Source organism: Procambarus clarkii, chromosome 41 (genome assembly GCF_040958095.1).
Source record: "Procambarus clarkii isolate CNS0578487 chromosome 41, FALCON_Pclarkii_2.0, whole genome shotgun sequence".
Classification (NCBI taxonomy): Eukaryota; Metazoa; Arthropoda; class Malacostraca; order Decapoda; family Cambaridae; genus Procambarus; species Procambarus clarkii.
Window position 1 is genome coordinate 8,378,933 of NC_091190.1, and position 27,944 is coordinate 8,406,876.

At 41.4% G+C, this 27,944-nt stretch overlaps 1 protein-coding gene across 6 annotated transcripts in view; it reads left to right on the forward strand.

Annotated features, from left to right (window-relative positions):
* Nucleotides 1–27,944, forward strand: part of LOC123761018 (sulfotransferase 1A1) — a 286,372-nt gene that overhangs the window by 67,543 nt on the left and 190,885 nt on the right. The window contains exon 2 of one of the 6 annotated variants that reach the window (XM_069339322.1): nucleotides 15,881–15,945. The exons of 4 other annotated variants lie outside the window; for them this stretch is intronic. Coding sequence is in view for 1 of the 2 variants with exons in the window: in XM_069339317.1 (XP_069195418.1) it covers nucleotides 15,931–15,945 (15 nt within the window). In the remaining variant the exon portion in view is untranslated. Of the gene's footprint in view, nucleotides 1–15,880; nucleotides 15,946–27,944 lie in introns of those variants that run through there. One more of the 6 variants, XM_069339317.1, reaches the window with a different exon arrangement.

Here is a 27,944-nt window from a genome sequence, read left to right on the forward strand (position 1 = left end):
TAGTGTGTGATACTATTGTGTGTTAGACTATAGTGTGTGAGAGTACATTTTTTGACACTATAGTGTGTGAGACTTTAGTGTGTGAGACTACAAAGTGTTAGACTACAGTGTGTGAGGCTGCAGTGTGAGAGACTATAGTGTGTGAGGCTGCAGTGTGAGAGACTATAGTGTGTGAAACTACAATGTGTGATACTATAGTGTGTGAAACTACAGTGAACGAGACTAGTGTCCGAGACTAGTGTCCGAGACTATAGTGTTAGACTATAGTGTGTGAGACTGTAGTTTGATAGAGTACAGTGTGAGAGACTCTAATGTGTGAGAGTACAGTATGTGAGTCGATAGTAGTGAGACTATAGTGTGAGACTACAGTGTTTGAGACAGCAGTGTGTGAGACTATAGTGCGTGAAACTACAGTGTGAGAGACTACAGTGTGCGAGACTCCATTGATAGACTATGGTGCGTGAGATTATGGTGTGTGAGACTATTGTGTGCGATACAACAGTGTATGAGACTACAGTGTGTGAGACTACAGCGTGCGAGACTATAGTGCGTGAGTCTGCAGTGTGCGAGAAAATTGTGTGCAAGAAAATTGTGTGCGAGACAATAGTGTGCGAGGCTATAGTGTGTGAGACTATAGTGTGAGATTACAGTGTGTGAGACTATTGTTTGGGAGACTATATTTTGTGAGACTATAATGTGTGAGATTACGGTGTTTGTGACTATAGTGTGCGAGACTATAGTGTGTGAGACTATTGTGTGCGCGAGACTAGAGTGTAAGACTTCAGAGTGCGAGACTATAGTATGTGAGACTATAGTGTGTGTGAGACTACAGTGTGTGAGACTTTTGTGTGTGAGACAATAGTGTGCGAGACTATAGTGTGCTAGACTATAGTGTGTGAGACCACGTTGTGTGACATTACTGTGTGTGAGACTACAGTGTGTGAGACTACAATGTGTGAGACTATAATGTTTGAGACTACAGTGTGTGAGTCTAAAGTGTGGGAGACTAAAGAGTTTGAGACTATTGTTTGAGACTATAGTTTGTGAGATTAGAGCATGTGAGACTATAGTATATGAGACTACAGCGTGTGAGACAACTGTGTGCGAGACTATAGTGTTTGAGACTACAGAGTGCGAGACAATAGTGTGCCAGACAGTAGTGTGTGAGACTACAGTGTCTCAGAAAACAGTGTGTGAGACAATAGTGTATGAGACAACAGTGTGTGAGACTACAGTGTTGGAGACAATAGTGTGTGAGACTACAGTGTGTGTTAGGATACAGTATTTGAGACTACAGTATTTGAGACTACAGTGTGTGAGACTGCAGTGTGTGAGACTACAGTGTGTGAGACTACAGTGTTTGATACTATAGTGAGGGTCTAAAATGTGCATGCGAGACTAGAGTGTTTGAGACTACAGTGTTAGACACTATAGTGTGATAGACTGTAGTGTGTTAGATTATAGTGTGTGAGACTATAGTGTGTGAGACTACAGTGTGTGAGACTAAAGTATGTGAGACTATTGTGTGTGAGACTACAGTGTTTGAGACTATAGTGTTTGAGACTAAAGTATGGGAGACTACAGAATTTGAGACTATAGTTTGTGAGACTATAGTGTGTGAGACTACAATGTCTGAGACTATAGTGTTTGAGACTAAAGTGTGTGAGACTACAGTGTTAGACACTATATTCTAAGAGACTTTAGTTTGCGAGACTATAGTTTGTGAGACTACAGAGTGTGAGACTATAGTTTGTGAGACTACAGAGTGTGAGACTATAGTGTGTGATTGTTACGGCCCTACTGGGACGCAACCGGGTTCTTCTCTGATGATATTAGAGTTTGGGTATCCGGCCCCAAGTTAGTAGAGGCTTTCAAGGGGTGTGTTCCGTAACGCAAGTTAAATTAAAGGGGGAGGGATACAAATGTTCCAGTTTTTCTGATATATTTACCACCATCATATATAAATAAATAACAGCCGCACGCGGGGATTATTACTACACTTATGTACAGTTGGGTCTTCCTCTGAAGACACTGGGTGCTCAACGATGCTCACTCTGGGTAGCCCTGGTTCCTTCTTCCATGGCCCCCGATGAATCCACTATGACTATGACGAATCTAACCTGGCAACAGGCCAGCCAAATCACAGTCCCACTGGGTGCTTCGTCGTGGAGGCCTTCAACCACAATCCAGCCTGTAGCTGGCAGGTACCGATCAGCTCCGCTGTGTAGGTCACTCCACGACCGATACTAGGGTTGCAAGCCCTAGGCAGGAGCCTCGTTTGACTCACTAGTCACTCTCATTAAGCACCACAGTGGCTAGTCTCTTCCACCAGCCAGCCCCTGATAAGGCAATTCCCGACACTGCCACGCCTCAGGCAGGCTATTACACTCTCAACAGAGTTCGTCCAGGGGTGACTCACAGCTTCTTCAAAGCAGACTGGTGAAGATACCTTGGCTGCCTTGGGTAGACTGATCCATCGTCCAACACAGCAGTCCCAGGTCGACTCTGCAATCAGACACGTCATTAATACTGGGACGCTTCACTCAAGCTTAGACAGAAACGTCCACCTCTTCACTCCATAGATGGCGTTCACTGTCTAGGCGCCACCTCACCAGAGGTCAGCAGCGCCTACGTCATGAGCTGACTAGGACAGGAATCCAACACTTATTGCTGGCCTATCCTGTCACCACTAGATGGCGTCGTCCATTTGGAGTGGGTTTCGAGAGCGGACTCACAGATGGCGCTGTCGTCACTGCTCCGTGCTCCGACGCTGGGCTCGGGTCCGTAACAGTGATACTATTGTGTGTTAGACTATAGTGTGTGAGAGTACAGTTTTTGACACTATAGTGTGTGAGACTTTAGTGTGTGAGACTACAGTGTGTGAGAGTCTAGTGTGTGAGACTATTGTGTGTGAAACTACAGTGTGAGAGACTACAGTGTGCGAGACTCCAGTGAAAGACTATAGTGCGTGAGATTATGGTGTGTGAGACTATTGTGTGCGAGACAACAGTGTATGAGAGTACAGTGTGTGAGACTACTGTGTGTGAGACTACAGTATTTGAGAATACAGAATTTGAGACTATAGTGTGTGAGACTACAGTGTGCAAGACTATAGTGCGTGAGTCTCCAGTGTGCGAGAAAATTGTATGCGAGACAATAGTGTGCAAGGCTATAGTGTGTGAGACTATAGTGTGAGATTACAGTGTGTGAGACTATAGTTTGGGAGACTATAGTTTGTGAGACTATAATGTGCAAGATTATAGTGTGTGAGATTACGGTGTTTGAGACTATAGTGTGTGAGACTATTGTGTGTGTGAGACTAGAGTGTAAGACTTCAGAGTGCGAGACTATAGTGTGTGAGACTATAGTGCGTGTGAGACTACAGTGTGTGAGACTTGTGTGTGAGACTATAGTATGCGAGACTATAGTGTGCTCGACTATAGTGTGTGAGACTACGTTGTGTGACATTACAGTGTGTGAGACTATAGTTTGAGACTATAGTGCTCGAAACAATAGTGTGTGAGACTACAGCGTGTGAGACTACAATGTGTGAGACTACAGTGTTTGAGAGTACAGTGTGTGAGACTACAATGTGTGAGACTATAATGTTTGAGACTACAGTGTGTGAGACTAAAATGTGGGACACTACAGATTTTGAGACTATAGTTTGTGAGATTACAGCGTGGGAGACAACTGTGTGCGAAACTATAGTGTGTGAAACTTCAGAGTGCGAGACAATAGTGTGCCAGACTACAGTGTGTGAGACTACAGTGTCTGAGACTACAGTGTGTGAGACTATAGTGTGTGAGACTACAGTGTGTGAGACTACAGTGTGTGAGACTATAGTGTGTGAGACTATAGTGTGTGAGACTATAGTGTGTGAGACTATAGTGTGTGATCTAAGTTTGCAGTGTGTGCAGAAGACACACTGCAGTGAAGGACTGAAGTGTGTCATCAACATAGCGAAGCCAGAGAGAGGGACGAGTATCAATAGAAGGAACCAATAGCGAAACCTAAAGTTAGAGTGTAATAATTACCGTTGAAAGAGAAAGAGTTAGAGTCAACACAGATTCTAATGAGTTCGAGGAAAACGTCAGTGGGAAGCGGAAGGGGAAGAAGTCCCTTAGACGCCTTCTGTCTACGGAAAGAAAGAAGGTCATCGAGCGGAACGTTAGTGAACAGAGAGTCGACATCAAGACTAAGCATCTTACAAGAGGTTTACAGGCGCAGTCTTTCTATGAAGTCCTGAGAGTGACGAAGGTGGGCAGGGGAAAAAGTGCTAAGGTAAGGCGTCAGAGTTTTAGCGAGCCAGGAGGCAAGAGGATAGCTGACAGAGCCCCGTGAAGAAATGATAGGACGAAGAGGAACACCAGGTTTATGAGTCTTAGGAAGACCATAGAAATAAGGAAAAGAAGGGCAGATGACACGGAAACGTTTAATGAGATCAAAGTCAGGAGTACAAAGACTAGAGAGCTGTCTTAGTTTGCGGTTAAAGGAAGTTTTGAGGCGATCCAAAGGGTTAGAAGTAAGAGGAGCATAAGTGCGAGAGTCAGAGAGCAAGACATCTGCTTTTCGGAGATAGTCCTCACGGTCAAGGACAACCACTGCATTGCCTTTGTCGGAAGGAAGGATAAGAATAGAGTTGTTAAATTTCAGGGAGGCAAGAGCAAGCTGGAAGCGACGAGGAAGGTGGTGATTTTTAGAAAACAAGCTGTCAAGAACGGGGGATAAGGGCCCCTCTGAAGGCAGACAGGTCCGAAAGAGTACTAGAGTTAGAATTGACAAACCTGTCAAAGGAACTAATGAGGTCAATGCCACAGCGTGGGCCAGGGGAAGTAGCAAAAGAAAGACCAAGGCCAAGAAGTTCTTGCTGGTGCTTAGAAAGAGGGTAGGATGAAATATGCAGGCGATGAGTCACAATAACGTGGCTAAAGTATGTTGACCAGACCACACACTAGAAGGTGAAGGGACGACGACGTTTCGATCCGTCCTGGACCATTCCCAAGTCGATTGTGTAGGATGAAAGGTTGGTAACACAGTCAGAGAGAGAGAGAGTATTTGGTCCAAGGACTGTTGGAGATCAGGTGTTGAAGTTTGTTGTGTAGTGTGGTGGGAAGAGAAGAGATGAGCAGTGTCAAATGCAATGGGAAATATGATATTGCATAGATCACTGGGAAGAAGGCCCTCAGTCGCCTTGTTTCATCCTAAACCTGCTTCCAACTCTAGTAGCACTGTGCTCTGCCTTCCCTTCATATCTGAACTCAAAACGTTTACTAATACCTTTCGTCCTCTTGACATAAAGCTCGCCTTTCGACAAACTAACACACTTCGTAGCAATCTAGTTCACACTGCTCCTCCTACTTCTAATGCTGCTCGTGTCTACTCTATTTCCTGTTCGTCTTGTCCTCTCCAATACTTTGGCGAAACTGGCTGTACACTTAATGACAGACTTAAAGAACACAAAAGAAGTGTTAAGTCTACAGACACAAACAATGCTTTCTTCTGTCATGTGAGGGATTCTAATCATCCTATTGATTGGTCTTCCTCCAAAATAATCTTTCCTGCCTCTACTCTATACAAACGCCGTCTTTTTGAATCCGCTCTAATACACAACGTACCCAACATGAACTTGAATCCGGGCTTTGTTGCTGTTGACTCTTCCCCTTCCACAGTATATACACAAATGCTCTACTCTTTCTAACAAACGTGACCTAACATAAGCTTATCCTTCCATTTATCCTTCTTTCTCTTTCCTTTTCTCTTTCATTTTCTTTTTCTGTCCATTGTTTTCTCTTACGTTCCCTTGCTATCCTCTTCTTATTCCTATTACTCTTCCCTTCTCATTCGGTGGTTATAAATAGGAGCTGCCTCGTATGGGCCAATGGGACTTCTACAGTTCTCATTCCTACTTCTATCTCCTCTACTACACCTTACCTTTCGTACCTTTTCCCTTGCTCCTCACCTCTCTCTTGCCTATTTATTGTCTTCTTCATCTTCCCTCAACTCGCACCATTTGGTCACCACTTGGTCCGGGAGACATATCCCGTCACGCAGGGTGCAGTTGCGCCTCCACAGATCTCCAGTATCATCTTTTGATACTGGTAATGGCTCGAAAGGGCCACCACTTACGGGCTATTCATGCCCGTGCCACCTCTTGGGTGGCTTAATCTTCATCAATCAATCATTCCCTCAACTGTCCACACACTTGGTCCGGGAGACATCTCCCGTCACGCAGGGTGCAGTTGCACCTCCACAGATCTCCAGTATCAGCTCTTGATACTGGTGATGGCTCAAAAGGGCCACCACTTACGAGCTATTCATGCCCGTGCCATCTTTTGGGTGGCTTCATCTTCATTTTAACACATTCACACGGGAGAAATCTCCCGTCACGCTGGGTGCAGTCGCACCTCCACAGATCTCCAGTATCATCTATTGATACTGGTGATGGCTCAAAAGGGCCATCACTTACGAGCTATTCATGCCTGTGCCACCTTTTGGGTGGCTACATCTTCATCTTAACACATTCACAAGGGAGACATCTCCCGTCATGCAGAGTGCATTCGCACCTCCACAGATATCCAGTATCAGCTCCTGATACTGGTAATGGCTTAAAATGGCCACCACTTACTGGCTATTTATGCCCGTGCCACCTTTTGGGTGGCTTCATCTTCATCTTAACACATTCACAAGGGAGACATCTCCCGTCATGCAGGGTGCATTCGCACCTCCACAGATCTCCAGTATCAGCTCTTGATACTGGTAATGGCTTAAAATGGCCACCACTTACGGGCTATTTATGCCCGTGCCACCTTTTGGGTTGTTTCATCTTCATCTTAACACATTCATAAGGGAGACATCTCCCGTCATGCAGGGTGCATTCGCACCTCCACAGATCTCCAGTATCAGCTCTTGATACTGGTAATGGCTTAAAAGGGCCACCACTTTCGGGCTATTTATGCCCGTGCCACCTTTTGGGTTGCTTCATCTTCATCTTAACACATTCATAAGGGAGACATCTCCCGTCATGCAGGGTGCATTCGCACCTCCACAGATCTCCAGTATCATCTCTTGATACTGGTAATGGCTTAAAAGGGCCACCACTTACGGGCTATTCATGCCCGTGCCACTTTTTGGGTGGCTTAATCTTCATCAATCAATCATTCCCTCAACTCACGGGAGACATCTCCCGTCACGCAGGGTGCAGTTGCACCTCCACAGATCTCCAGTATCAGCTCTTGATACTCGTAATGGCTCAGAAAGGGCCACCACTTACGGGCTACTCATGCCCGTGCCACCTTTTGGGTGGCTTAATCTTCATCAATCAATCTTCCCTCATCTAGACCTACAGCTTGGAATAGAGCAGACATAGTGCCGATCCCAAAACCCAGGCCCATCTCTCTTCAAAGCTGTGCAGAAAAGACGGCTGACAGAATGGCACTCAACAGACTGGAGTGGAAAATGCCTAAACTGCACCATGATATGTATGCCTATAGAAGAGGGGTTGGCACAGTGGAATGTATTACAACTCTGTTAGCCCACTTGAATGACAGACCAGGAATGCTGATATTCCTGGACCTCGAAAAAGCCTTTGAACTGGCTAGCGCCCCAGCTATTCTCTGCTGCCTCATCGACAAAGAGGTCAAAGGGAACCTGATCTCCTGGACCAAAAACTGTCTCATAAACAGAGAAGCAAGAGTAAAACTTCATGGCACAGTCTCTGAATGCAAAAGACATGAAAATGGTACACCGCAAGGAGGTATTCTTAACCCTCTTCTCTTCAACTGTTTAATGGAAAGAATAATGAGGTTGAAACTTCCACATCACTGCAGGCTGTTAAATTACGCAGACGACTTTGTCATCATCATAAAAGGAAGGGATGCGGCGCGCCTTGCACCCAAATGCTTAGACTGCATCAGTAAAGAGGCAAAACAGATTGGTATCAAACTCAACCCCTCAAAGTCAAAAGCCATGCCTATAAAAATAGCGAAGCTCAACATCCAACTCACTGTACAGGGTCAACCTATTGAATAGGTGGACACTTATCAGTATCTAGGAATTATCCTGGAAACACAAATGAATTTTAATGCTAAGGTCACTTACTTGAGAGAGCGTACTGTGGCCCGGACGGCAATCCTCAGGTCGCTAACCTCCCTTTCTGGAGGAGCCAATCTGCAAGTCCTTCACACATACTATGTACAGGCAGTCAGATCAGTGATCGACTATGCCGCACCTGCACCCACAAGTCTATCACACCTACAGTGAAAAAAGCTTGAAGTTGCCCAAAATAATGCTATGAGAGCCGCACTGGGAGCCCCAGTGTGGACCAGAATTGAAACTCCAAGCCTGGAAACGGGTTTGCCCTCTCTTCAAGAAAGAATATCACAAAGAACAGCTGCAATTATCAGTAAGATAATTATTTCTCTTGATCCAATCCCAGTACGGCAGGCCTTGGTGGTTGGACTAGGCCAAAACAATGGAAACTCTTGGGCTGCAAGAGCAGGAAACGTCCTAAACGTACTGTATCACCGACAGTCAATTAAGGAATGATAGTTCTTTTTTATTTGCTCCGGCTTTTATACATTAACTCAAATTGTTCGGCATGCTCGCTAGGTGTAGATAGTACATGTACCTCCTCGGGTGTCTTCCCCTTCAGTCCTCTGTGTGGGGTTAAATTATACGTTTTCACAATATCTGGTAGAGCCTTGCATGTATTTTAAAGTGTTGTGCGCCGTCATGAACTTGTAAAGTTTGACTTTTAAAGTACGTATGAACCGCTCAACGATTGAAGCTTTAGTCTCCTGAGAAAATACACTACATACCTTAACTCTCTTTGATGCCAGCATTTTCTTCATAGTGGCGTTATGAAATTTACCACCTCGATCAGAATTAACTTTGCGTACTCCCTGAGAATCAGGTGAATCTAGAATTAAAGACGGAGCTTTACTGGTACTTTTCCCATCCTTGCCGCATAAGGGTAATACTTGGGTGAACCAGGAGAATACATCTACACATACGAGTTAGTAATTCACCCCATCATTATGTTTGTCCAATAAACTCATCTCAGCCAGGTCTATAGCTTGTAATAGACACGGTTTAGGGCTTAATACCCATCGCTGCGGGAATTTACGTGGTTGTAAATAATGCAGCATATAGGACTCAGAGGTTTTCAGATAATCCCTTACATTGGATAGAGTTATACTAGAATTAATTAATTTAGCAGCATTATACAACCTATGCACGCCTCCAAGCCCCCGGTAGATGAGGTGGCGTTATATACATCCTTCTTGCTCACCATTGGTAAACTATATCATAGGATGGTTCGTGAACAATATTACCGAGCAATGTTATAGCAGAGGGAGTGTTCGAGCCCAGATCTACTAGCAAATAGCCGTAGGGTTGGCTAATAACTTTCTTATATAACTCCATAAATTTCTTTGAATCTTGTTTCCCAAACATTTGTCGTCCGAGTGTTTCAATTTGTGAGAGGTCTCTTGATTTAACTAATATGAAATGAGAAATATTTAAACTAATATTCCTCGAATATTTACAAGGGAAAAATATATTTTGAGTAATTAATATAACGAAAATCATGAAATGCCGACCTCTAGTAAAGATATCAGATACTATTTTCGAATTAGCAGACTCTGTAAAAAGGTCATCATAGATTACTAAAATATGTGAGTCCTTATTCAGTCACTCTTCCACAAGATCAATAATGGTTGAATGCTCATCAGCTTCCTTTTAATTTGAGGGTCTGACCGCAATTCAGAGTATCCCCCACCGCATACAATTATTGAGGAGAACTTGTGTTGATACTTCCTTACAAGTTTACTGCACAAAAATGATTTTCTGCTATTTGAATAACCAGCTATAATAACCTGAGACGGTTCTCGGAATATATCTAGATGTTCCTCGTGGATTATATCATAGGAACTGTCCACGATAGATGCTACGTTAAGACTGCTAAAACTAAGGAAATGGTCGAGGTATTTATACAAACAATAGTCATTTACAGTCATCATTAGTCATCAAACATTATCATCCTCCTCCATAAACACTTCTTATATCCCACCAATCTCCTCCTCGCCCACTTCTACAACCATCTCATCATCATCATTGTTATTGTGGATATCTGAATGACCATACGCTAGGGACTGTGTGGGGCTTAGCATGTAGCGTTTATCGTCAAATGCTGACAATCCTCTGCATATATTGCGATATGTACAGATCTTTCCTTGCACAGTACGTATAGACCTAGACACAAATCTGATTGAAGTGTTTGTTTCAAGAATGTGCTGAAAAGAGTCATGTGAGAGTTTTTCTTGTAGGTGGTATGGTACACCCTTACACTTACAAGTGTGCTCTCCATCTTGAGTGGTGAAAGAGTATGTTTTAGGTCTGAGAGCAATTAATATGTTAATAATTTTAGAGCCTATTTCTGACTTGAGCAATCCTAGTTCACCTTCACGCACTTTGAGTAGGATGGATGTGTGTCATGAAAGTTACTAAAATCCATACAGTCAAAGAGCGGAGACTTATTCAGCTCTTCAAACACATCCCGGCAGTTGAGTTAAATGATGAAAGAGTCTGTGTCTGTATATAATAGACTCGCTTTATCCCCATACGCTTGTTTGACAACATCATACCAGAACTCATAGAGACGCCTCTTAGCAATTTGAGGTATATGATAACCCAGGTAAGTAGGAGTGTTGACTAGGAGAGTCTTCTGCTTGATAGTGCATATATCACACGATCCTTACACAGCAAAAGGATCCGCTTGAAGAAAGGGTTTCGGGTGTATTTCAGGAAGCCTCTACGATCTGTGACTAGATAGTGTTTGTTCCCATGTTTAGTAACATCTGTGAGACTCTTTCCATATATAGAGTTTGATGCGAGTTTGAAAGACTTTTTTCTCGCACATTTGGTGCTGGCACGCTCACGAACATTGGTTTCAATGAAGTCTTTAAGGTTGGTCTCCTGCTCAAATTTGTAGATGTCATGAACTTGTTGTATCGTGACATTCTTATCTATATGCTTACTGATATTGATCCTGATCGAAATCTTCTGTCCCATATCCACACTCATCAGCACATTGATCATCACTATTGCAGGTATTACAAAGCAAATCTTGCAAAAAAACTAACTCCTAAATAGCACCTGCTTATCAGTTTACAATCAAAATGTTAGGTCACTTGGCAAACATTTTGATGATATAAATGCACTACTTACAGCACTAGGTACTAAATTATCTTTCATCATTTTAACAGAAACTTGGCTAAGTAATGACTATACCCAACTCTACAATTTAGCTGGTTATAAAGCCATTCATAACTGCAGGCCTAACAAAAAAGGTGGCGGTACAGCAATATATTACAAAGATACCTTCACTTGCAATAGTGTCATTAGTGATAGAGACGACTATTGTGAATATACCTTTGCCAAGTTCTCCAGTAAATCCCTTAAATCCTCCCTGATAATCGGTGCCATCTATAGATTTCCTAATACCAACATAGCTTTATTCTCAGACAACGTAAGGAATCTTATCATAAATAACAATCTCAACAAAAATCACATTATTCTGGGAGGTGATTTCAATATTGACCTGGGTCTTCAAAACAACCCTCAAGTTGACTATTTCCGTAACAGCATGCACTCCTGTATGTTAATCCCCACAATCACCAAGCCCACCCGAGTCACTCAAACATCTGCCACTACCCTGGATCACCTATGGACTAATATAACAGCTCCCCTTACATCTGGGGTAATTTATGACAGAACAACTGACCACTATCCTACTTTCCTCATAGCAAACATTGACACATCACCACCAGAAACCAAAAAACTTTCATTCAGGCTACATAGTGAATCAGCTTTAGGCAATCTCTCCTCACTAGTGGCATAATTAAATCAATCAACAAAAAACATGAATACGAAAAGAAATTTAGGAGTGGTCTAATTTCAATGGAAGTAGTTAAAAGGTACTCGTCAGTGCTTACCAGTATCATAAGAAAAGCAAAACTTTCATATTATGAGACTAGATTCAAAGAAGCAAAAGGCAACATGAAAAGCACATGGAATACCATCTCTAACATCCTGGGAACTAAACAACACTTCCACAACCAGATAACACTCTCTAAGGATGGCCTTACACTGTCATCTGACTTAGAAATGGCGAATGAATTTAATAGCTTCTTTTCATCGATAGGTGCTAACCTTGCAAGTAAAATCCCACAGACTCAGACACATATCAACACATATCTCTCAGGCAGCTATCCAAACTCTCTTCTCCTCTCACCAGTCAGCCCGTCAGATGTTGTGTCCATCATACACTCACTAAAAAACAAAGCTGGGAACATCAGTGAAATCCCATCCATTGTATACAAGAGCGCCTCCCATGCCCTTGCACCACCTATAGCTCTGCTGTTCAACAAATCCCTTGAGTGTCATACCTTCCCTGATATCCTTAAAAACGCAAGAGTAACGCCAGTTCATAAAGGAGGTAATCCGTCAGACATAAACAACTACAGACCAATATCGAACCTACCCATACTATCAAAAATATTTGAAAAAATTATCTACAAACAGCTCTACTCCTATCTCGTAAAATTCGACATTCTTAGCCCCTGTCAGTTTGGCTTCCGCTCTCAAAAGAGTACAAACGATGCAATTATTAGTCTCCTTGATATAATTTACTCTGCCCTTGACAAAAAGGAGTTTCCAATTGGACTCTTCATTGACCTGAGAAAGGCTTTTGATACTGTTAATCACGATTACCTCTTATGTAAACTCCATCATTATGGAATCCGAGGCCATGCACTGGACTATATCCAATCCTATCTTAGTGATAGACACCAATGTGTAGCCATCAATAATATAATCTCTCCCATTCTACCAATAACCGTTGGAATGCCTCAGGGCAGCATCTTGGGACCCCTACTATTTCTTATATACATTAATGATCTGCCTAATGTCTCTAACATTCTGAAACCTATTTTGTTTGCCGATGATACTACCCTCATTTACTCCAACCCCAACCCACATACACTAAATGATGTTGTTAATAATGAACTAAAAAAAGTCCACTTATGAATGTCAACCAACAAACTAACACTTAACATAGAAAAGACCTACTACATCCTATTTGGAAGCAAATCTACAAATACAATTCAGCTTCAGATTGACAATGTAAACATTAGCAATAAAAATGATGGTAAGTTTCTTGGCATATTCCTAGACAAGAGACTCAACTTCAGCACCCACATACAACACATAACTAAGGAAGTCTCTAAAACAGTTGGTATACTCTCCAAAATCAGATATTATGTTCCTAACTCTGCTCTCATCTCTCTATATTATGCACTAATCTATCCCTATCTCAACTATGGTATCTGTGCATGGGGTTCAACCACTGCAAACCACCTCAAGTCCATCATCACCCAGCAAAAATCTGCTATCAGAATAATATCAAATTCTGCTTTCAGACAACACACAGCCCCCTTGTTTAACTCCCTAAACATGCTAAACATAATCTCACTCCACAAATTCTCTTGTGTCAACTACATTTACAAAACCCTATTCTTAAATGCAAATCCTTGTCTGAAACTCTTCCTGGACAGATGTAATAGGACCCATTATCACCACACCAGAAATAAATATCTCTTCGATATCCCCAGAGTTAAACTTAATTTGTGTAAACACTCTATGCAAATAAAGGGACCCAGTTTATGGAATTCACTCCCTACTGAATTGAAAAGCTGTCCAACTTTTACATCATTCAAAATCAATACTAAAAAGTACCTAATTTCATCTTCATAGTTTTTCTCTTTTTGCCTTAAAATTGCACTGTATCTATTGCTACCCAATCTCCCAACCTTTTTGTTCCCAATTTGAACATCTTTACAATTGAGATCATTGCTGTTTTCTTATGTGCTGCCATTCTATTGTATGGTGTTTATAAATCTTGTTTATCTGTATCTTTTGCTACCCAGTCTCCCAATCTTTATGTACCCATTCTGAACATCTTTACCATTGTGATCATTGCTGTCTTATATGTGCTGTCAATCTGCTGTATGGTGTCTATTAATCTTGTTTAAATTACTAATCAAGCTGTCAATGTAATCAATCAGAGCTTTAATATAACAATGTGCTTTAATATACTTACTTATCTCTCTCATCTCATTTTTCTCTTGTAATGTATCTTTCATTTATCAATTCTGATTGAACTTACCTACTTAAAATTATCTGCTAGATTAAGGACCTGCCCGAAACGCTGCGCGTACTAGTGGCTTTACAAGAATGTAATTACTGTCCTATCCAATGTATTCTCACAAACCCAATGTACCTTCTTGTATATATATATATAAATAAATAAATAAATAAATAAATAAACTTTAGCGACCTCTAATCCAATATGTATGAACAATTGTAACAAGTCCAGACTAACTGCAGACTAACCAGATAGTCTTTCTGAGGGAGATGAGAAGTAATTACTTTAGTGTTTTTTTTTAGGCAAGCCACGTCTTTCTTCTGTAAGAATATTCATACTGTAAGGTGAAATGTGTTCCTCGGTAATACAAGTATGTGAAAGAACAAGGGGCAGTTCATCCGTATACCTCGTGACCTCCAGACTAACCTGCAATGTATCATACAACACCCAATACCCCCTTGGACCCGTCACATGTGATTCTCCAAGCCTTGCTCTAGTAGCGCATCACACTCATTGTGAATCAATTTCCGGATCCCTCCGCAAGGGAGCAGTTCAGTCATACACGCTCCATATAGACTGTTAAAATCCAGGTAGAGGATGTAACTACTATCATCACCTAGATCGAGACCTGTGTGCCTGTTCTCCACATTCGTGTACTGTCTCGTTACACTGGTGAACCCACCTCGGAGATTCCGGTGAAGTAAATCATATAACAATGGGTCTGACACAACATCAGGTTCAACTTTAGATTTAAGCAAGAATGCATCCCAAGCAAATGAGGGTAAAGAAATGTAGTGAGAAATGTCTAATTTGTAGAGAGCAAGCATGGTATCTCGCCAGACTGTGAACACATCAGCTAGCAAACCTGTGTCCACTTTGAGGTAAAGGAGCAGATACTTCCCTATGTTGCGACATTTAGCTAGATCAAAAATTTCTAACGCTTGTTTATAATCTTTTCCTGATAGTGCCTCGTCTTTCAGTGTGTTGTAAAATTTATCACGTGAAGGAAGGTGAGGTTCGTCTAGTACACTCATAGATGAAAAGTAATCATAGCAGAATGATTGTTTACCCTTCATCAGTTTGGGGATAGCAGCTTTATTTACACCCTTTAACTTAGTCAAAGTGAAAGTAGTAGATTTTCCACTATCAATATGGTCTTTCGCTATTCTTCCTAGTGAACCATTGAGATAAACGGTCCAAAAATCTTAAGTTGTTCACATCAACTTTCATAAACTTAAATCCATCCCTAGCTAATATATCTATTTCCATCCTCGGTCTATCTTTCATCTCGTTTAGAATTACTCCTAAGTCATAGGAAGCGTTGTGAGGAACTTGTATGAATTTACACACTGCAAGTTACATCTATCACATTAAGCAGCTTTATAATTGTGAAATCTTATTGTGTGGTCGTAATGTCTGACTTTGATTACATCATCCCCATTAAACGGTTCATCACAGAGTACACAGTCAGCTTTTGTCTCAAATATAGCTTGCTGTTGCTGAGACATGTGAAGTCCATAGGATACAAGCCCCCTCTTGATTCTGTTTGAGTGGTCTAACATGCACTCGAAGTTATAAAGGCACAAGTGGCTAGGACCATATCCCCGCCCATAGTTACGGAAAGTAATCTGCCTCTCTGCTGGATAAAATTTGAAAGTCTGATGCACCTTACAGGTATCTTCGTGAGACTGCATACGATCTGCTGGGAGCACTAACAAACAACAATGACAAAAGCTATGGTGATATAGGAACTTTTTGGAATGTGAGTTAATAATATTGCGTACATAACGGTTAAAATCATTTATTCATACTAAGTGTTGAGATTCCAACATCAGCAATGGTATTACATCTTTATGTCCCCCTTCTCCTTTCCTAGCTAGTGTGATATAGTGTCGTTGACGACTTGCATTCTCATCCCTTTCTAGCGAATAAATTAATATACTAACCCTATTAATTTTCTCCACCTTGTCGATGTCCTCAAATGTTACTGCATAATTAACATCGGCGGGCCAATTAATGTGCCTGAAACACCAGCTAGCATTCACAGATATAGCGTGAATAATATCCAGATGCATGCCGTGGGCTTAATATTTAAATGCTGCAACACACTGCATAAGGCAGATATTAGCCTCATCCTCTGGACTGAAAACTAGTCTCTTCCCCCGCAGGCTTCTAGGATACTCAATATGCAAACCTAATCTTATTGGATGTTCAATCTGCGCGCAGTAAATATAAAAACATGTGAGATGCTCAACCAAGACATTGGACCCCTCTTTCTTTTCTAAGTAAAGGGATATCTTCTCCATTAATTCATCAGTCCAGAAATGAATAAGCATATTAATCTCCTCTTGAGTCAATGTTGGCCCCTCGCCTCGTATGGGAAACCCGTCATTATTTATAGAGTCAAGCAGATCCTCCTCCTCCTCTTGACGTACATTTAAATTGCGCACAATTAGTGTGATGTCTGGGTAAATTAGGAGGGAGAGGTGTTGCGGAGAGAAAAATCTCATTAACGAGCTGTGGCTGAGAGCACGGTCGACATAAGAGTTAACAACACTCCTCTTGTACCTGTCTGGGCAGTCACTATTGGCATTGAGGCACATTCCTATGTTTGTTTCCTTAGTGTAGATTGCAGTGTGGAAACCCTGCGCTCCTATACATGACTGTTACATCTAGAAAGGGCAGCTTCCCATCTTTCTCCATCTCGTAAGTGAAACGCTACACAGAATTCCGCTCAAATGCCTCTTTCAGCTCCTGCAGATGTCTGAAATCAGGTACCTGTGTAAAAATGTCGTCAACATACCTGCAGTATATGGCCGGTTTCAAGTTCATGTCGACTAAGACCTTCTGTTCGATGGTACCCATGTAGAAGTTCGCAAACAGGACACCTAGGGGAGAACCCATATCGACCCCATCTACTTGCTTATACATGTGCCCATCCGGGCTCAAGAAGGGTGCATCTTTAGTACAAGCTTGGAGTAGTTTCTTTAGAATGTTTTCTGTCTAATTTCTGTTTTCGGTCTAAGATGGTCCACGAGACCGGCCTAATATGGTTGATAATTAGATCCGCTTCATTCAATACATCCATTACTATAGAATGTATTACACTTATTTATACAATTTGCAAAACGTTTCGAACCTCCATGGTTCATTACTATAGAATGTATTACACTTATTTATACAATTTGCAAAACATTTCGAACCTCCATGGTTCATTCTCAAGTATCATGTGACAAAATTCAATATTTATATTTTATAATCAGTGTCATTTTTATAATCAGTGTAATTATGTCAAGAGGAGGACAGGCCGAATCGCGATACACTCTGTCCGCTATCATCCCGATTGTTTCATCCCCATGATGAAACAATCCTGCTTTTATACAAAAATATATAAATTCAGGAAAACTTTGCTTATTAGGCAAATTTGGCCTTGCATAGTAGGCCGAGTATGATGTTCTGGCTACTGTATACACATATGTGTATATGTGTATACACACATATATATATATATATATATGCGAACAAGCCTGAATGGTCCCCAGGACATATGCAACTGAAAACTCACACCCCAGAAGTGACTCGAACCCATACTCCCAGAAGCAACGCATCTGGTATGTACAAGACGCCTTAATCCACTTGACCATCACGACCGGACAAAATGAGGTGATAGCCGAGGCTATTTGAACCACCCCACCGCCGGCACTCGGATAGTTATCTTGGGCATAGCATTTTACCAAATCACCTCATTCTTTGGGGCAACACGTGAGGAACACAAGTTGCTTCTGGGAGTATGGGTTCGAGTCACTTCTGGGGTGTGAGTTTTCAGATATATATATATATATATATATATATATATATATATATATATATATATATATATATATATGGCACAACTCTCCTAAACACGAGAGTGAAGTATACAACTTTAGAACACTTTCCCACCAGGAAAGTTGTATACTTCTAAAGTATATATAAGTTCTAAAGTTGTATACTTCACTCTCGTGTTTAGGAGAGTTGTGCCTTAAGCATAGACACTGTGTCTTCCCATATTAACAGGGATTTGATGAAATTAACGTCTAAATGACCCCTCACTTGCTCTAGTGCTCTTGGGAGGTGGTGATCTTTGGTGTATTTAAATACTCCGAAATTACCATCTCTTTTAAGGGTCTGAGCAGGTGGTGGAGAGGGTTAAGGCATACCTGTTATGCCAGTTGCTGGAAGGCTTCTGTGCTGGCTAGGGTTCGAGTCTCCTGGTGGGAAAGTGTTCTAAAGTTGTATATATATATATATATATATATATATATATATATATATATATATATATATATATATATGTATATATATATGTGTGTGTGTGTGTGTATATCACGAAAATAAACACGTGATTAAAAATGTGACAATGTCAGACCACGGAGGAAAAATGAAACAGGAATTTCCTTAAGTACTTTCGTATATTAATACATCTTCAGAAGGAGTAATTTTACATATCGAATACTGGACATAAATAGGCAGGAGAGAATGGTGGAGTGAGGTGAGGTGCAATACGTGGACACTGCAGACGACCTATTGGCCCATCTGATGCAGCCCATTGGCCCATCTGATGCAGCAACCACACACAGGTCAACACATAGATAATTATAGCATAAAATAGTAAATATATACAATGAATTAGTGAGACAAATGTGTTCTAATGATCTTACTTAAATCGCCCTTTAATTGATCTATTAAAAATGGATCTAAGTTATATAGACCACTGCTAGTGTTCAAAATCACAAAAGAAAGTAATTTGAACATTAGCAGTGGTCTATATAACTGAGATCTTAGTGAGTGAGACTATAGAGTGTGAGACTACAGTACTGGAGACTATAGTGTGTGTGCGACTACACTGTGTGAGACTACAGTGTTTGAGACAACAGTGTGTGAGACTACAGTGTGTGAGATTATAGTGTGTGAGACTATAGTGTGTGAGATTATAATGTGTGAGACTAAAGTGTGCGAAAATACAAAGTGCGAGACAATAGTGTGCAAGATTATTGTGTGTGAGAATAAAGGGTGTGAGATTACAGTGTGGGAGACTATAGTGTGTGACACTACAGAGATCGAGACTATTGTGTGCGAGACTATAGTGTGTGAGACTACAATGCGTGAGACTATAGTGTGCAAGGTTATTGTGTGTAAGACTACAGTGTGTGAGACTTCTGTGTGTGAAACTACAGTGTGTGTTAGACTTCAGTGTGTGAGACTACAGTATTTGAAACTACAGTATTTGAGACTATAGTATGTGAAACTTGTGTGTGAGACTACAGTATTTGAGACTACAGTATTTGAGACTATAGTGTGTGAGACTACAGTGTGTGAGGCTACAGTGTGTGAGAGTACAGTGTGTGAGAGTACAGTGTGTGAGACTATACTGTGTGAGACTAGAGTGTATGAGCTACAGTGTGAGAGACTATAGTGTGCGAGAAAATAGTGTGCGAGACAATAGTGTGCGAGACTATAGTGTGTAACACTATAGTGTGTGAGATTACAGAGGGTGAGACTATAGTGAGCGAGACAATAGTGTATGAGACTATATTGTTCGAGACTATAGTAAGTGAGAATATAGTGTGTGGGACTACAGTGTGTGAGACTCTAGTGTGTGAGACTATAGTGAGTGAGACTATAAAGTGTGAGACTACAGTGTGTGAGACTCTAGTGTGTGAGAGTACAGTGTGTGAGACTACAGTGTTTGAGACAACAGTGTGTGAGACTACAGTGTGTGAGATTATAGTGTGTGAGAATACAGTTTGTGAGACTACATTATGTGAGACTACAGTGTTTCAGACTACAGTGTATGAAACTACAGTGTGTGAGACTACATTGTGTGAGACTACAATGTTCGAGACAACAGTGTGCGAGACTATAGTGTGTGAGACTATAGTGTGTGAGATTATAGTGTGTGAGACTACAGTGTGTGAGACTTCTGTGTGTGAAACTACAGTGTGTGTTAGACTACAGTGTGTGAGACTACAGTATTTGAAACTACAGTATTTGAGACTATAGTGTGCGAACCTTCAGTGTGTGAGACTACAGTATATGAGACTACAGTATTTGAGACTATAGTGTGTGAGACTACAGTGTGTGAGAGTACAGTGTGTGAGACTACAGTGTGTGAGAGTACAGTGTGTGAGACTAGAGTGTATGAGACTACAGTGTGAGAGACTATAGTTAGGGTCCACAATGTGCCAGACTATAGTGTGCGAGAAAATAGTGTGCGAGACAATAGTGTGCGAGACTATAGTGTGTAACACTATAGTGTGTGAGATTACAGTGGGTGAGACTATAGTGAGCGAGACAATAATGTATGAGACTATAGTGTGCGAGACTATAATGTGTGAGACTACAGTGTGTGAAACTACAGTGTGTGAGACTAAGGTGTGTGAGATTACAGTGTTCCAGAGCACAGTGTGTGAGACTACAGTATGTGAGACTATAGTGTTTAAGACTACAGTGTGTGAGACTACAGTGTTTACACTATAGTGTGTGAGACTTCTGTGTGCGAGACTATAGTGTGTGAGACTATAGTGTGTGAGACTACAGTGTGTGAGACTACAGTATGTGAGACTGTTGTGTGTGAGACTATAGTGTGTGAGACTATAGTGTCCGAACCTATAGTGTGTGAGACTACTGTGTGTGAGAGTACAGTGTGTGAGACTATAGTGCGTGAGACTATAGTGTGTGAGACTACAGTGTGTGAATCTATAGTGTGCAAGACTATAGTGTGGGAGAATACAGAGTGTTAGACAATAGTGTACGAGATTATTGCATGTGAGAATACAGGGTGTGAGACTACAGTGCGGGAGACTAGTGTGTGAGACTACAGAGTTCGAGATTATTGTGTGCGAGACTATAGTGTGTGAGACTACAATGTGTGAGACTATAGTTTGCGAGATTACAGTGTGAGACTAGGGTGTGAGAAAATATTGTGTTCGAGAATATTGTGTGCGAGACTATAGAATGCGTAACAATAGTGTGTGAGACTATGATGAGACAATATTGTGTGAGATTACAGTGTGTGAGACTACAGTGTGTGAGACTAAAGTGTGTGTTAGACTACAGTGTGTAAGACTACAGTATTTGAGACTATAGTATTTGAGACTAAAGTGTGTGAGACTGTAGTGTGTAAAACTACAGTGTGTGAGACAATAGTGTGTGAGACTACATTGTGTGAGACTACAATGTGTGAGACTATAGTATTTGAGACTACAGTGTACTCACCTAATTTGTACTCACCTAATTGTGCTTGCGGGGGTTGAGCTTTGGCTCTATGATCCCGCCTCTCAACTGTCAGTCAACTGGTGTACAGATTCCTGAGCCTACTGGGCTCTATCATATCTACCTTTGAAACTGTGTATGGTGTCACCCTCCACCACATCACTTTCTAGTGCATTCCATTTATTAACTACTCTGACACTGAAAAAATTCTTTCTAACGTCTCTGTGGCTCATCTGGGTACTAAGTTTCCACCTGTGTCCCTTTGTTCGTGTCCCACCCGTGCTGAAGAGTTTGTCTTTGTCCACCCTGTCAATTCCCCTGAGAATTTTGTAGGTGGTTATCATGTCTCCCCTTACTCTTCTGTTTTCCTGGGATGTGAAGTTCAACTCCATTAGCCTTTCCTCGTAGCTCAATCCTCTCAGTGGACGAGGACGAGACGAGCCTGGTGGCATACCGCTGAATCTTCTCTAACTTTGTCTTGTGTTTAACTAGGTATGGACTCTAGCCTGGAGCTGCATACTCCAGGACTGGTCTTACATAAGTGGTATACAGGGTTCTGAAAGATTCCTTACACAAGTTTCTAGACAGTTCTTATGTTATCCAGTCTAGCATATGCCGCTGATGATATTCTTTTGATGTGGGCCTCTGGGGACAGGTTCGGTGTGATATCAACCCCCAGGTCTTTCTTTCAGTGTGTGAGACTACAGTGTATGAGACAATAGTGAGGGTCTACAATGTGCGAGACTACAGAGTGCGAGACTATAGTGCGTGAGACTAAAGTATGGGAGAAAATAGTGTGCGAGACAATAGTGTGCGAGACAATAGTGTTCGAGACTATAGTGTGTGAGATAACAGTGTGTGAGACTATAGTGTGCGAGACTATAGTGTGCGAGACTAAAGTGTGTGAGACTAGAGTATGTGAGATTACAGTGTCTCAGACTATAGTGTGTGAGACCATAGTGTCTGAAACTATAGTGTGTGAGACTACAGTGTGTGAGACTACAGTGTGTGAGACTACAATATGTGAGACTACAGTATGTGAGACTGAAGTGTTTGAGACTCTAGTGTGTGAGACTATAGTGACCGAACCTATAGTGTTTGAGACTATAGTGTGTGAGACTACAGTGTTAGACACTATAGTGTGAGAGACTGTAGTGTGCGATAATAAAATGTGTGAGACTATAGTGTGTGAGACTACATTGTTTGAGACTACAATATGTGAGACGATAGTGTGTAAGACTACAGTGTTTGAGACTATTGTGTCTGAGAATAAAGTGTGAGAGACTACAGAGTTTGAGACTATAGTGTTCGAGACTATAGTGTGTGAGACTACAATCTTTTAGACAAAAGTGTGTGAGACTACAGTGTGACACTATAGTGTATGCAACTACAGTGTGTGAGACTACTGTGTGTGAGACTATAGTGTGTGAGACTACAGTCTGTGAGAGTACAGTTTTTGAGATTATAGTGTGTGAGACTATAGTGTGTGAGACTATAGTGCGTGAGAGTACCGGGTGTGAGACTACAGTGTGTGAGACTACAGTATGTGAGACTACAGTGTGTGAGACTATAGCGTGTGCGACTACAATGTGTGAGACTACAGTGTTTGAGACAACAAAGTATGAGACTATAGTGTTGGAGACTACAGTGTGTGAAACTTCAGTGTGTGAGACTACAGGGTGTGAAACCATATTGTGTGAGAGTACAGTGTGTGTGAGACTACATTGTGTGAGAGTACAGTTTTTGAAACTATAGTGTATGAGACTATTGTGTGCGAGACTATATTGTTTGAGACAACAGTGTGTGGGACTACAATGGGTGAGATTATAGTGTGTGAGACTACAGCGTGTTAGACTACAGCGTGTTAGACTACAGAGTTTAAGACAATAGTGTTCGAGACTATAGTGTGCGAGACTATAGTGTGTGAGACTAAAGTGTGGAAGACTACAGAGTTTGAGACTATAGTGTTCGAGATTATAGTGTGTGAGACTACAATCTTTGAGACAAAAATGTGTGAGACTAAAGTGTGTGATACTATAGTGTGTGAAACTGTAGTGTGTGAGACTACAGTGTCTGCGACTACAGTGTGTGAGACTACAGTGTTTGAGACAACAGTGTGTGAGACTATATGGTCTGTGAGTACAGTGTGTGTGAGACAATAGTGTGTGAGACTGTAGTGTGGGAGACTACAGCGTGTGAGACTACAGTGTATGAGATTATATGGTGTGAGACAATAGTGTTTGAGACTATAGTGAGTGAGACTACAGTGTGTGAGACTACAGTGTTTGAGACAACAGAGTATGAGACTATAGTATGTGAGACTACAGTGTTTGAGAGTACAGTGTGTGAAACTACAGTGTGTGAGACTACAGTGTGTGAAACCATATTGCGTGAGAGTACAGTGTGTGTGAGACTATAGTGTTTGAGACTACATTGTGTGAGAGTACAGTTTTTGAAACTATAGTGTATGAGACTATTGTGTGTGAGACTACAGTGTTTGAGACAACAGTGTGTGGGACTACAATGTGTGAGACTATAGTGTGTGAGACTACAAAGTGTTAGACTACAGAGTTTAAACTATAGTGTTCGAGACTATAGTGTGCGAGACAATAGTGTGTTAAACTATAGTTATGAGACTACAGTGTGGGAGATTACAGAGATTAAGACTATAGTGTTCGAGACTATAGTGTGTGAGACTACAATATTTGAGAGAAAAGTGTGTGAGACTACAGTGTGTGAGACTATAGTGTGTGATACTGTAGTGTGTGCGACTACAGTGTGTGAGAGTACAGTTTTTGAGACTACAGTGTGAGAGACTATAGTGTGTGAGACTATAGTGTATGAGAGTGCAGTGTGTGAGACTACAATGTGTGAGACTACAGTATGTGATACTACAGTGTTTGAGACAACAGAGTGTGATACTATAATGTGAGAGACTATAGTGTTTGAGAGTACAGTGTGTGAAAGTGTAGTGTGTGAAACTATATTGTGTGAGAGTACAGTGTGTGTGAGACAATAGTGTGTGAGACTATAGTGAGGGAGACTACAGTGTGTGAGATTACAGTGTTTGAGACAACAGAGTGAGATACTACAGTGTGTGAGACCATATTGTTTGAGAGTACAGTGTGTGAAACAGCAGTGTGTGAGATTATATTGTGTGAGAGTACAGTGTGTGTGAGACTACAGTGTGTGATACTATAGTGTGTGAGACTACAATGTGCGAGACTATAGTGTGCGAGACTATACTGTATGAGACTATAGTGTGTGAGACTCTAGTGTGTGAGACTGTAGTGTGTGAGACTACAGTGTGTGAGAGTGCAGTTTTTGAGACTATTGGGTGTGAGACTACAGTGTGTGAGACTATAGTTTGCGAGATTATAGTGAGTGGGACTACAGTGTGTGAGACTACAGTGTTTGAGACTACAGTGTGTGAGAGTATAGTGTGTGAGACTACAGTGTGTAATACTATAGTGTGTGAGACTACAGTGTGCGAGACTATAGTGTTCGAGACTATAGAGTTAGACTATAGTGTGTGAGACAATAGTGTGTGAGACTACAGTGTGTGAGACTCTAGTGTGAAAGAGCACAGTGTGTGAGACTCTAGTGTGTGAGAGTACAGTGTGAGACTAGTGTGTGAGACTATAGTGTAAGATTACAGAGTGTGAGACTTCAGTGTGTGAGACTATAGTGTTTAAGACTCTAGTGCGTGAGACTATAGTGTGTGAGACTATAGTGTGTGAGTCTATATTGTGTGAGACGACAGTGTGCGAGACTATAGTGTGGGAGACTACAGTGATTGAGACTACAGTGCTTGAGAGTATTGTGTGCGATACAACAGTGTGTGAGACTACAATGTGTGAGACTATAGTGTGCGAGACAATAGTGTGTTAAACTATAGTTATGAGACTACAGTGTGTGAGATTACAGAGATTAAGACTATAGTGTTCGAGACTAGAGTGTGTGAGAGTACAGTGTTTGAGACAACAGAGTATGAGACTATAGTGTGTGAGACTATAGTGTGTGAAACTACAATGTGTGAGACTACAGTGTTTGAGTCAACAGAGTGTGAGACTCCAGTGTTTGAGACTACAGTGAGTGAGACTACAGTGTGTGGCTATAGTGTGTGAGACTGTATGGTGTGAGAGTACAGTGTGTGTGAGACAATAGTGTGTGAGACTATAGTGTGTTAGACTACAGTATGTGAGACTACAGTGTTTGAGACAACAGAGTGTGAGACTCCAGTGTGTGACACTACAGTGAGTGAGACTACAGTGTGTGAGACTATAGTGTGTGAGACTTTAGTGTGTAAGACTATATTGTGTGAGAATACAGCGTGTGAGACTATAGTGTGAGTTTATAGTGTAAGAGTTCAGTTTTTGAGACAATAATGTGTGAGACTCCAGTGTGTGAGACTACAGTGAGCGAAACTACGGTGTGTGAGACTACAGTGTTTGATCCAACAGTGCGTGAGACTACAGTGTTTGAGACTACAGTGTATGAGACAACAGTGCGTGAGACTACAGAGTGTGAGACTGTAGTGTGTAAGACTATATAGTGTGAGACTACAGTGTTTGAGAGTAGAGTTTTTGAAATTATAGTGTGAGACGATTGTGTGTGACACTACACTGTTTGAGACAACAGTGTGTAGGACTACACTGTGTGAGACTACAGAGTGTTAGACTACAGAATATAAAACTATAGTGTTCGAGACTATAGTGAGTGAGACTATAGTGTTTAAGACTACAGTGTTTGAGACAACAGTGTTAGAGACAAAGTGTGAGACTATAGTTATGAGACTGCAGTGTGTGAGACTACACAGTTTGTGACTATAGTGTTCGAGACTATAGTGTGTGAGACTACAATCTGTGAGACAAAAGTCTGTGAGACTAAAGTTTGTGAGACTATAGTGTGAGAGACTGTAGTGTGTGTGGCTACAGTGTGTGAAAGTACAGTTTTTGAGATTATAGTGTGTGAGACTCTAGTGTGATAGAGTACAGTGTGTGACTCTAGTGTGTGAAAGTACAGTATGTGAGACTATAGTGTGTTAGACTACAGTGAGTGAGACAACAGTGTTTGAGTCAACAGAGTGTGAGACTATAGTGTGTGAGACTATAGTGTGTGAAACTACAATGTGTGAAACTACAGTGTGTGAGACTATGTTGTGTGAGAATACAGTGTGTGTGTTAGACTATAGTGTGTGAGGCTACAGTGTTTGAGACAACAGTATGTGACACTATAGTGTGTGGGACTATAGTGTTTGAGGCTATAGTGTGTGAAACTACAGTGTTTGAGACTATAGTTGGTGAGATTATAGTGAGTGAGACTGTAGTGAGAGAGACTACAGTGTGTGAGACAACAGTATGTGAGACTACAGTTTTTGAGACTAGTGTTTGAGACTGTAGTGTGCGAGACTATAGTGTGCGAGACAACTGTATGTGAGACTACAGTGTGTGAGACTATAGTGTGTGAGACTAGAGTGTGCGAGAATACAGAGTGTGAGACAATAGTGTGCAAGATTATTGTGTTTGAGAATAAAGGGTGTGAGACTAGAGTGTGGGAGACTATAGTGTGTGAGACTACAGAGTTCGAGACTATTGTGCGCGAGACTATAGTGTGTGAGACTACAATGTGTGAGACTATAGTGTGCGAGGCTATAATGTGTGAGACTACAGTGTGTGAGACTAAGTTGAGTGAGATTATTGTGTGTGAGAATATAAAGTGCGAGACCACAGTGTGCGAGACAATAGTGTGCGAAACTATAGTGTGTGAGACTGTAGTGTGAGAGACTACAGTGTGTGAGACAACAGTATGTGAGACTACAGTGTGTGAGACTACTGTATGTGAGACAACAGTGTGTGAGACTATAGTGTGTGAGACTATAGTGTGTGAGACTATAATGAGTGAGACTATAGTGTGTGAGACAATAGTGTGTGAGTCTACAGTGTGAGAGACTATAGTATTTGAGATTACATTGTGTGAGATTTCAATGTGCAGGATTATATATAGTCTGCATGACTGTAGTGTTTGAGACTAGAGTGTGTAAGACTATAGTGTGTGAGACTATACAGACTATTTTTTGTAAGATTACATTGCAAGAGACTGCAGTGTGTGAATCTATAGTGTGCAAGACTATAGTTTGGGAGAATACAGAGTGTTAGACAATAGTGTGCGAGATTATTGCGTGTGCGAATACAGGGTGTGAGACTACAGTCTGGGAGACTAGTGTGTGAGACTACAGAGTTCGAGACTATAGTGTGCGAGACTATAGTGTGTGAGACTATCGTGTGCGAGATTACAGTGTGAGACTAGGGTGTGAATAAATATTGTGTGAGAATATTGTGTGTGAGACTACAGAATGCGTAGCAATAGTGTGTGAGATTACAGTGTGTGAGACTACAGTGTGTGAGATTACAGTGTGTGAGACTATAGTGTGTGAGATTACAGTGTGAGAGACTACAGTGTGTGAGACTAAAGAGTGTGTTAG